Source organism: Polyodon spathula, chromosome 13 (assembly GCF_017654505.1).
Source record: "Polyodon spathula isolate WHYD16114869_AA chromosome 13, ASM1765450v1, whole genome shotgun sequence".
Taxonomy (NCBI): Eukaryota; Metazoa; Chordata; class Actinopteri; order Acipenseriformes; family Polyodontidae; genus Polyodon; species Polyodon spathula.
The window spans coordinates 18,212,848-18,225,630 of record NC_054546.1 but is presented as its reverse complement, the minus strand read 5'-3'; the positions used below and the strand labels follow the sequence as shown (position 1 = coordinate 18,225,630).

The following is a 12,783-nucleotide window of genomic DNA, read 5'->3' as shown; positions in this document are numbered from 1 at the left end:
CAGTTGAAGAGAATTCCAAAAGTTGCCTCAGGTATGGTTTTTTTGGTTTTTTTTTTTTAAAGCAGGTCATGTCAACCATATCAATATTGAGAATAATGCATGGCAAAAGCACAATATGGTACCCCTGATATTATGAATGGGGTTTCTTTGTGATGTGCTGTGGCATACAGCAGGGGAACTTTATGTTCAGATTGGCTGAAACACCCTCTACAGTCTATTATATTCCCTGTACAACCAATTCTATTCAGTGTGGATGCTCCCAGAGGATTTAGTACCAGATGAATCAACACGCTGCTACATGCATGTGGAAAAAGCATGCGAACTGCAAATATATGTAAAGCAATTTAAAGGGTTATTGTTAACTTTCACCAGGTGGAGACAATAGTTAACTGCCTCTACTGTTTACTGTACATTTAATATTATGACTGTACTTTCTTTCCTGTCTGCATTAAGTTGTGTTATAAGTAACATGACCCTGCATAGAGGCTCAGGCGCAGTGTTGGCAACACTTTTCTCTTCCTTAGAGTTTGAAACTTCGAAATGTTATCCAAGCAGTGTTGCGGAAGTTACTTTGAAAAGTAAAATGTTAGTTGCAAGTTATCTGAAAACAATTGTAACTAGTTACAGTAACTTAGGTAATCAGATTACAGTAATGCATTACATGTAATGTGTTCCTTCCCAACTCTAAGTGATAAACGTTTTGAATATTGCCTATCAATTTATTTTGTTTACTGTATATAATAAATGTACAGTGTAACCCCACAATTTGTTGATATATATATATATATATATATATATATATATATATATATATATATATATATATATATATATATATATATATTACCATACACACATGAATTATGTACAGGTGAGGTGATAGAATAAACTTATGGTTTTTTCCAAATACCTTAAAAGTCTCAAACGGTTTGTGAAATAGCAACCCTAGTTCAGTGTTTAATGCAGGAAGCTAAGAGAAAACTGTGGTACACAGTTCCAATTGTTCAAGCCTTTCCCCAGATTATAAAAATCAATAGGACTGGCATCGTGTGCTGTACAGGTCTCTCAGATATCAGTTTGGATGAGCACACCTTTAACAAGCAAGATATTACATTTTTTAGTCATCACAAATGAAAAATGCTTCCTCATGAGGACTCAGTAAAACATTTAACTTGTAAGAGCCCAGCTCTGGCAGCTTAATAGGATTGGTCACAGGAAGAACTGAATTACAGCATCAATTACTGACTGCTAATAACAATACAGCGGTAATGGTAACTTTTAAGTTAAAACTACGGTAATGAGTTGGGATAGCAACACCAATTAAAATGTAACCCAAGTCCAAGCTTGGCTGGTAATACCTCTGAAAACAGGGGGCTGTGTTTGAAAGGTACTAGGTATGTTTCTATTTGTTTTTATTTTATTATTTTTGAACTTTGGTAATTAGGTGTGGTTGTTCTATGCACAGTATTACATCTCTATGCAGGATAAGATGTACTGGAATTTTGGCAAATACTGTACTTTGATTGGATGACTTCTAATATGCAATTTCTAATTTGTCAGATAGGGCTAGTCACTTTTCAAATCATGTCTTTGTTTAATCTCCTTTGGGACGGTGTAAAAAACTCATTAGTCTGGGAAAGCTTGCATTAAACCTCCTTTATGATATAATCGTCTGCTGCAACAGGATTTCAGGAAACCAGACAGAACTTCTTTTATATAAGACCTGATCTAGTAGGGCCACCATTTCCTCTCACTACCACAACAACCTGTGAATCAAAATAAATTATGTATTCACATATTTTGTCTATTCTAGTAAATTGAATTGGCTCGTACATCCATGTTTGTGTGGATTGTTCAGAGAGTTTTCCATAATTTGTTTTCACTTTAACTCCGGTGAAGTCCATTTATCTAGACCCCCTTCATGTAAGACCAGAAACTTAAACAGCAAATTGATAAGGGAACTGCAAGTCGTTAGCTAAATATGAGGATCTGAATTGTTAAAAAGCCTTGGTACTATAATTACACTACTAACAACTGCTAAGGAAGGCCAGCATTGAAAGGTTACCTGTAGCCCCAAGGTAAAAATTGTTATGATGCAACAGTGCTCTCCAAAGCTCCAAAGCTACTCAAAACGTTCCACGCTGAAGCTGGTAGCTTTACACAACTGATCTACACTTCACATGGTAAGAAAACCCCTCCCCTTCCAGCCATTTCCTACAAAATACACATACCTCAGAAAGTAAACATTACAGGCCAGTCATTCTGTATAAGTAAAAGAGAGCAATACCAACTGTTTAATTGCTCTTTGTAAAGCCAAGTCTCAACACAGAATGTTGTGGAAAACTACAACCTGCCTGTGAAACAGCTTACTGTATAGCAAAGTTTACCATGGCACATCTGGATGATACTAGTTGACATGACAGTGATCAGTGTGAGTTAGGTTTATGTTTCTGTTTTATTTCTTTTGCTATTGTAATCTCTCAGTACAATAAACCCAACATCACATCAAATTAAAAAAATTAAAAAAACACTTCTGTACAGCAGAGTGTGTGTTATTTCAAACTTTATAGATGTATTGGTTTCCTCTGCATTTTTTGGTAGTTTTTTTTTTATTTTTTATTTTTTTGTAGCAAATACATTTCAAATAATGTTTGTTTGAATATTTGAATATTTGTCCAAGTACTAGTATATTCACAGCCTTGGTGATCTTACACACCATGAAAGAGAAGGAACAATGGTATGTAACGGCTGTCTTTTTCCCTCCTGGTAAAGCTATGGCCAAAAGTTTAACATCACCTAGAATTATAGTGTAGAGACATAATAAATAAAAAATAAAAAAAATATAACATAATTTTGATCTTTTATTTAACATAATGTAATCAAAGAAACTAGAAAATACCAGAAGCCATAATAGTAGTACTGTATTTCAAATTGTACAATGTTTGTCAGTTTTTCATTAAGTATATGGAAAAGTGGCATTTAATTCAATATGGTAACACAACATTATTCAGCAGGTTTCATTTGATTATGAAGCAAAATCTGTTAATTCTATAGGTTGATGCAAAACGTTTGGTCAGAGTTTAGTACAACTATGTAAAGGAAACTCCCAGACTAGCCCCACTGAACAAATATATACTGTACAGGGCACACTCCGACCGGTTCCAAGCAGTTCTGCCAAACTGCTGGCAGGCTGCACATTGTCTCTAGTCACTGTGCAAGTCAGTCAGTCAGAAAGAGAAGGGCATTACAAGGGTAATTTTTTGTTGAACACTGATCATTTCATGAATGCTCGCCTCAGAGTCTAGTGTTTGAAGTTGCATGACTGTCTAGACTAGAAATTGCACTTAGTGACAGTCACACGATTGAAATATGACAGAGGAAGTTAGATAGGTTTCTGTCAAACTTGTCACAAATATTATATAAAGCAACACAATAAAACTAAAATTTAAAAATGTAGAGAAAAACAATAAAACAACTACACTCCCTGGACAAGTTATTCAGATAGCTTTTCAGATACAAGTTATTCCAAGCAGTGAGTGGGGAGTATCTTTTCATGTACCGGTAAAGATCCTTGAGAAACAAGGGGTAAGACGTTCTTTCTAAATTGGTTTTAATTGGGCCAGTGTCCTTTTAACCAACTAGAGCGCACGCATCTCAGTATCATTTTGAAATCACACATTTGTATTGATTTTGTTATGGAAATGCAGATATTGGCACAGGATTGTGTAAAGTATGTTCTGTGGTTACTATGGTGCCGCTTACAGTAAATTTCAAACCAAATCGTTAGGATACAAAGAATACATAAAGAACACTATGGGGTGGTTTACCAGACCCCAATTAGCACTAATCATGGACTACTTTATGTAAGGCAACATTAGATAGTCCAATCAGTGCTAATGAAGACCGTGAAACCAGCCATTAAAGAAACACTCTCCATCTTTCAATCAACTTCTGTCTATCTACTGTAGAACATTGGGAGACCCCTTTCTAAAATTAGTTTTGAATAGGGACCCCCAACTAAAAACTGAAGAAAAAGCAAATGCCAATCACTGCAGATAAAAACTGGACTGCAGTGAAATTAAATGCTTGTACTGTATATGGTCTGGAACAGGGGTCTTCAACCCTGGTGCTGGAGAGCTACTGTGGCTGTTGGTTTTCTTTTCAACCAATCTCTCAGTTACTCAATTGAACCAATTATTGGCTTACTTAGTCAAGATTAATAGGTGTTCCAAATCTTTAGCCACTGATGATGTAAAGACACTTATAAAACCTGCTGGATAGGGGCTCTCCCGGACCAGGGTTGGAGACCCCTGGTCTGGAAGTATCACAAGGCCTTTCTCTTTCACCACAATAGTGGATAATCATCTTACATGAAACATTTCTAGAATCTCCTGGGGATGCCCTGGGCAACATTTGTGGACCCCCATGGTACCCCAGACCCCAGTTTGATTTAGTAAGACCAAATGTAAAAATGTATTTACAAGCGTCATGTGTATGTGTATTGTAAAAAAAATATATAACAATAAAATAATATTTTGTACCATGTTTCATCAATTAATGATGTGTTCTCTCAAACATACATAATCAAATTTCAATAATTATTTCTGATATGTATGTGTACATTTACAATGTGTCATAGGGAGCAATAGCATGGTTGGCCTTATCATATTCGTATTATTTGATACCTTCATTTAATCTTCATTTAATCTCAAATCTTCTTATTGATGATATCTAGTTAGGCACCCATAACCTTGGCCAGGGGTCATCATACACATGACCCAATCTCCTGAAAGACTGATTACAAAATTACACTTTTAAAAAAAAAAAAAGTATTTTATTCACTGTTTGTTTGCTAGTATTGGTTATAAGATAAAATATAAAATTAAAATAACTATTTCCTATTTGCCTATGACTTTACTACAAACATTAGTAGTAGTAGTCATAGTAGTAGTAGTAGTATTATTATTATTATATTATTATTTATTATTATTATTATTATTATTATATTTATTATTATATTATTATTATTATTATTATTATTTTAATAATAATATATATTTTTTAATTACATGCAGTAATTAAATTAAAAGGAATCTGATTACCTATGATGGCAATGCCAGGGGTGATGTTCAGTCTAGCATAAACTATAGATCTGTATTTAAAACATTTAGTGTATCTTAATACACACTGCTATTTAATATATAGGGACATGTTGAGCACCTTATTGGTCCTAAGACATCAAAGCTGAAACAGGATGCACTAACTGACACAGGCCTTAAAGAGAAAATGAATTCAAATTAAATGTGGCTTCAGCAATTTACTCAGCTAATAACACATATCCGCTATAGTTACAGTTGGCTACTTTATTTTAATCTTGAGCTTGAGAATTATAAATTACACATTCACAATGTCCTGAAATGACTTATACCTCTTTGTTTCAAGGACACTGCAGAACCACAAAACACGGCTTCATCTTTTTATATCTTGAATATTTCAAGGGTAGGGGTTTCCAACATCCACAATATTACAGGTGGCTGCTTTTCAACAGAGTCATCTACAAAACACATTATGTAAAATATATGCACAATTACATGCAACATGTCAGCGCTGTTGCATTTCTGTAATGATGCAGAGTGCTGACAACAGCTTCTGCAGATCACATTTTTATGAGATTACCTTCACCATAACACTCACCTTTTTGACCTGGTCATCCTTTAATTCTGTAAAATAATAGGCCAGAAGCTGAGCAGCTATCATCCTGCCTGGAGGGTCTGATGAGAGATGAGAGAAAGACACAAACAGCTGAAAGCAGTGCAGTAGGGATCCAAACACACTGCAGAAGTCACCAACAGTCCCTTAAAAATGAATTAGCTCTATTCCCTTGATATAGAAGCTGTAAAAAAAATCCACATAGAGTTCAGTATAGTAGGCTGTGACTGTGCCCTCTGCTAGCAACCAGCGTAAAAAGTGTAAAGATGCAGCAATGCTATTGCTGGGAGGTAACCACCAAAGCCAGCCCACTCCCTGTACTCCTGCCATTGGCTAAGGGCTCTGCTGCACAAGAAGGGTGAAAGGGAGCAAAAGGGCTGTCCCTCAAGCTTCTTCTGATGGCTGGGGGGAGGGAGAAGCTACTGCCAGAATCCCAGGCTCTATCTACATCACCAGGGCACGTTCAGCACGTCTCACCATGCATTTGCATTTGTAGTATGCATCATAACCGGTCACAACCCATTTCATAGTACTGGAATCTCTGAAGAAAGAAACATAACTCATAACCCTGCTGTTCATATGCTGTGAAATGTATCTGAAAAAGAAATGCCACAAATATTTTGTAGATACCTCTATACCAGTACCCACACACAATACTTTATATACAGTACATGTAGCAAGGGTTGAACACCTGTGACTTGACTGATTTGGTTTAAAGCAAATGATTTCTACAGTATTAGAAATCATGAAGCAACTCAAAAGGACCGATTTCAGAATATTCCAGTACATCTTATTTTTACCATAAAGTGCTGTGCACTATAGATTACCAACTGACAAACAATGGTGTTCTTTTCTTTTAATTATTATGGGTCAACTGTACAGATTGACTTATAAAATCTTCCTAATGCAGCAACATGACAGACCTTTTTAAATCATATGAGCTCAGTTGTTAGGTGCTTCCATGTCTAAAATGTCTCCATGGATAACCAAGATGATTTTTGATTAACTTCTTATTCATGTAGAACATCGCTAATGCTTAAATTTGTGCTGTTTAAAAATAGAAACAACGTTAAAGCCAGGCTCAAATGTAATGCCACAAAAAAAATCTTTAGAAAACTATCCAGTGATTTCTATGAAGGCCATGTATTCAGTAATCAATTGACATATATATACAACTAGGTGTCTATAAATAGTGGTTTTGAAATGATATATTGACAGCAGTGAAAGTAGTTAAGGGAGGAATAGCTGGGCTCCCTGTTATCTATAGTAAGAGTGTGACCTTGACAGACACTTGTGTGCTTTAGCCTTGATGAGCTGCAAGCAGTAAGGGTTCCCTGATGAAATAAGGAATTCCCTTCAAAGTAATCTGTGTTTACTGTACAGCAACCAGAATTAACCACTTATTTGTTCTAACCAGCCAGGTAAATCAACACATTGTATTCTTTTCCAATGCAGTGACTGTAAATTCATATTGCTTCACATTATCCCTCATAATGTAATATATCTGTGTTCAAGAAAATGTAGCATTAGAAATATAGACATAGTTTCTATGCTATATTTTATCCTCAAACAGTATGAAGTGGACAGTTATGTCGTTAAAAGAGTTAAAATGCCTTATTATTTTAGTGTACAGTCATTTCTGCACATAACATAAGCAGAGCTGTGTTCAGTGTCTCATATAACAAGTGATATGCCTCTGACGTTTCTCTCCAGCCACAAGTCCCCTCCCCCAGCACTTCCTCACTCTCTTTGGAAAGGAGGAGGTCAGATTACTGCTCAGGACTGAAGGCTTTTGTTTAATGGCATACTTAATACACCAGCGTCTCTGGGCAAACAGGATTTCTAAGTAAAAGGATGAATGATAATGGAGAGTAGTTGTTTTGTTTTTTTTTCATTGCCCTTGCCATCTGTCCAAGCTTGGAATTAAATAGATCTCCTGGAGTGACTCCCCAACCCCCCAACGCCCAACCCACTTTCAACTGTTTGGACTGAAAAGAAAGGAAGTAGATGTGGGTGGGTGTCTACTGAAAACCATGCCTTCCTCACAAAGGCCAGCCTTAAAAAAAAACAGCACCCTGCTCTCAGTTTACTGGATTACAGTGAAGAATTGTACATTCTTTCCAAGTGATTTGGAGTGGCTCCAATATGGACGTTTAATTTGTCTCTGTATTGGAATTATTTAATCCTATAAATCTCAGCTGTCAGCATGGAAATCAGGAGGTACTCAAAATAATTGGCAACTAGGATTCTACAGGCTGAGATAGTGCCAGATGGATTTTGATATAGAAAAATAAATATATAAAATTCCACTCCGGATCAATAGAACTACGAATGCACCAGGACAATTGTGTTACATTTTTTAAGCAAAATCTCATCTGACAGGCATTGCAAAAAAAAACTACAAGATAACCTATAGATCTTCAGCAAAGGGGAAGGGGATCTGAATTAATGTTACAAGTGCATATAAAAAGCACCTTTACTAATTGTATATCCATCTTTAGGACAGCTATAGGAACCTTCATCTACAGTCTAAACTTTTAAGATATACAGTTCATTGTTATTAGTTCATTAAACAGCCTACATCTGTACAATATAACAATATTGAAGGAGAGGCTATCACCAGCTGACTCACATTACTGTTCTCTGTTGTTCTCCTCATAATATTATGCTCTAGTAGACTTCTTTCCCGTTAATGTAAACTGTTTGACCATTGGAGCCAAAAACTATGTGAGAGGCTTGTGTCTTGTAGCTGGTGAAATTCCAATAACGCTTTTGTCTCTCTCCTGTCTTTCCCAATAACCAGTCTGTGGGGAAATGAATTGAACTGAAACCCAATATTATTGCTTGGATACAACTTTAAAAGCGTGCAGAAAGCAGTGTTGAGAGATTTTTCACATTTCAATTTTTTTCGTATTCAACGCTGCTGTGTCTTTTTTTTTTACCAAATTCCATTTTGAAATCCTGCATTCATTTAAATCCAGCGACAGAACGGTAGAGTTCCAAATGACACCACATTGCCAAGTGCAGCAGCAGTGTTGAGTGATGCAGTGCTGTTACTGATTCCTCCCCATGTTAGTGAAAAGAGGTTAAAAGCTCTATATAACCATGCATTCATAATGGATAAGACATTCGCCAGTCCACACCCAGCCTCCACTCTGTTACATAAGCAGAAATGAAACTCTAAGGAAAGTAATTCTATGGTTTAATTTATGTTTAAACCTACTTTCTTTCTCATACAATGTCCTTGTTACCTAAACAGAATACTCCATGAGCACAAAGTGCTGTGCTTATTTAATTTAGGGGGAGAGCAACTAAAGCACTCGATTATGTAATAGCCTCTATGTAAAGCCTGGTAAATTACATGAATGCAAGGCAAACTTCAGGGTAGAAGCAAAGTAAATACATGTATTTACAGTAGAGATATATCATGCTAAACAGCTTAGCTGGAATCATACTTGTAGGGCTGAGTATTTACATCACTCTCCTGTAAACTGTGACCTGATAGGTCTCTACAGTCACTGTCAACAGTGGCTATGATGTCACCATAGCGACTGACAATCAATGTCACTTCAAATAAAAAAAGGTCACAGGATCCATATGAACAAAGGCCTGCTCAAGCTTCAAGGGAATAGGCAGGGGAGTGGCTCTGTGTCTTTAGGTTCACCTAACTTATGGATTATTTTTAAAAGAACACCTAATAACTATTCTATTTATATATGAGAGTCCCTTGAATGAGTAATAGTAATGAAGTTTCAAATCTGCCACTTGGGTGCATTGGGGTTTAATTGGACTTATATTCACTTTTGAATACCTGCCACCCGAGGAACACTGACAGCACCCCTCCGTCTCTCTCGCTGATGAGGAGGCCTGTAATGCCTTTTTAGCTTGTCTCCCTGCACGTCAGACTATAGATGCACTTTCACAGTACAGATGGAAATGTGTCTCAGTGGTTTCAGTGGAAAACCAAACTATTGGTTAGAAATAGTAACATTGTTGCTTTAGCTTGTGAGTTTATCCAGACCCTCAGCCCTTCAAAGAGACAAGCCTTCAATCACACTCACACTTTGTAATTTTCCATCCTAAACTAGCAGAGCCACATACCAGCAGTAAAACACACCCCCCAGGAACATACACAGACAAGTATAAACATCCATGTGTTATGTTTTCTTAGTAGCTAACCCATTGTCAGCAGTCTTGACTCAGCTGTGACAATGTGACAGTTTACCAACAGTTTTCTTTTCATTTTTTTGCAGCATATGAATTTGAGATATACATGTTTTCCCAAACATTATTCTGCATTTTTACAAACCAAACTGTTCCTTCCTTTTATCTTATCACTTTCTGTGTGGTAGGCCACACTGCTCTAAAGTAAGATTACAAACAGTATTGCATTACATTATGTGTTAGTATTTTATTTTGAGTCTATAACTTTAAAACATTTGCTTGGGATTCTAAAAACTAAAAAAAAAAAAAAAGCCAAGTAGATATATGTTTCAGCTAGTGGTTTTTTACTAGACAAATCACAAGACTAGTGAGTTTACATATCAACGCTTTGCAGATACTGCACTTCAAGTATGGGTTAATTTGTGATTATAACAGGTATGTTGGTAATATACATCCTCTGCCACAGCTGTACATTTTAATTCAGTATGAGTAGCTATCAGTATGAAGCTGACGACCACGAAGGAAATCAACAGCATGTACAGAGCATTAAAGAATAGGAAATCACAATGAAAATTGGTATTTAAGAACTAGTTCTGGGTAAGCAAATGAGGTGTAAGGTTTTATATAAATTGTAATAACTGTATGTGCCCCTTTAAATCACTGAAACTCTGTCTCTGAACATTGTGTGATTTTTCTGTGTGTTTTTAAATCTACTGCTTAGCGCTGCCCTGTCCTTGTAGCTATGTAAATTTGCACCCAGCCCGAGGTGCCTCTAAGAGTCGTGAAACTGGTTTTTCATGATTCTCAGAGAGGAGTTGCGACCGCTGGCGGATGGATGACCCTTGTTTATGTATGAGTTGTCTTTACTTAAAATAAATGTCTCTACTTGATCAAGGTGTGGACCACAATCAACCCAGCTAAAGCTGGTTCTAATACACAACTTCTGCTAGGAGCGGTGCGCTGCTTGCGCACCTCCAGTGAAGGGGGGCACTCTGTTCATTGGTCCAAGAAGATTTCTACTCCTCTAGGTGTAGTTCCTCACCCAGTAGGTAGTAATTTGCTGAGTATATTAATGCTTGTAAAAGGTATTTTCATTGCTCAAGAGTCCATCTATGAGACCTGTAGGTTTGCCTGCAGCTTTGTTTACTCAAGATTTCACCTGTTGAGACATGTAACTGCACTTACATTATTGCTGTGATTATGTCCTGGACTGTCTTTGGGTTTGCTTTGTTCCTGAATAAAATTTCCTGTACTGTCTTTGGTTTTGCTTTGTTCCTGAATTACAACTCTTTTGAATAAAATTTACCTGAAGAAGAATGACTTATTATTTAGAAGAAAACAAACCTATTACTACAGAGGTGTTAGTATAATGGTAAATGATATCAAAACTACTAATTTACACTAACTGGAATAATGTATTTGACCTGTTCACTAAGTATATTTTATATGTACAGTCGATGCAGCCTAATCGGGATACTGATAATTGGGATTTCTGGGAGACAGTTCTTCTCGATGCTATTTATATTGTTTAATTGGGATGTTACTTTGTTTAACTGGAATACACATTTTCAAATGATGAACGAAGAGTGCTTTTCAGAGCAAGACAGGTTCACTTAGCACAGTGCAGTGAGTACATGATTAAGCTGTGACTTGTGTAAATTGTGTAAACCACATTGACCGCCTGAAGGAGCTGGTGTCTCCTGTGGTTTCTCAGGCTGGTGTTGCAAAGAAACTTGACGTGTCAACATAGCAGATGTCTCGCCTTGTGATAAGATGTGATTTAATTATTTTTCATTTCATGTAGAAATAAAAAATAGCGATTCGTTTAGGAATAATTTTACAAAATGGACTCATATTTTAAATTGTGTATTGAACATTTAATCATAACGTGATGTGATTTCATTATTTTTCTTTTAATTTAGAAATAAAAAAATCTGACTAAGGTTGTCTCAACTGCATCTCATTTAATTGGGACAGCCGCTTATTGGGGATATTATTTCTTCTCCCGAGGCGTCCCGATAAAGCAGCGCCGACTGTATATATCTACAGGAATGGATACAGTGTACAGCAGGGATGCACAATGCAGCCCCCAAAAGGTCAACTTACATCCCCTACATATAAGCCAACCATGCAGGGATAATTAATTAGGGAATTCCACTAGGCTAACGTTGTGTAACTTATATTTTAGTCAGTATTAAATTACTAGCTCATGGAACATCTACAGCACAACTGACTTGGTCATAGGATCAGAGGAAACCCACTGACCTTCAGTTCTCCTGAGCTGTTGTTGGGATTACTGTGGTGAGATAATTACAATTATACATTTAAACTTGTGGCAAAAAACTGGGTTAAAATAACTGGACATATTGGAATCATTGTATCAGTAGCTCTTAGCACTGTTGTTGCCCTATACCTGTGCAACTATTACCCTTAGTAGAAACCATAGCATTGCCTTTGGAGATCTTTTGGTAGGCATAGTCAAAAGCCAATCACTGCTTGTCCTCAAAAGAAAGAAGCAGGAATTATGTATGAGAGCAGCAGATGTAACGAACCATTCCCTGGAGAGTTCCACTGAGTTACTCTTCTATACATTTGTTTGATTACCAATTCTGCAGCAGATGTGTCGAGGGTCACTGGCCACTGTAGGGGCTTGCCAGGTGAATTGGAAGGATGGTTCGAAAATCAATTATTAAGCATGCTGTGTTGGAAATTGCTTTTTTTACAGGCAGTTCAAACCAATCCAAATCTTTGTTATAACTGTATTCAAAGCACAGACTGGACAAATAAAGCAGAATCACACAACACGGCCCATTACAGATGAGTAACTACCCATTACATGTTAATCAACTACAGCAAGGAAAATTAACCTGTACTAAACAAGGTACTGCACAAGAATTAAAAGCGTGTAAT

General features: G+C 36.6%; 1 protein-coding gene across 1 annotated transcript in view; it reads right to left on the bottom strand.

Moving 5' to 3' along the window:
• Window positions 1-5,977, bottom strand: part of LOC121326118 (hexokinase-1-like) — a 31,214-nt gene extending 25,237 nt beyond the window's left edge. Inside the window, exon 1 of the mRNA XM_041269291.1 lies at window positions 5,695-5,977. Within this exon, the coding sequence (XP_041125225.1) occupies window positions 5,695-5,757 (63 nt within the window). The 5' untranslated portion in view covers window positions 5,758-5,977. The remainder of the gene's footprint in view (window positions 1-5,694) is intronic.
• Between the last annotated feature and the right edge of the window lie 6,806 nt (window positions 5,978-12,783).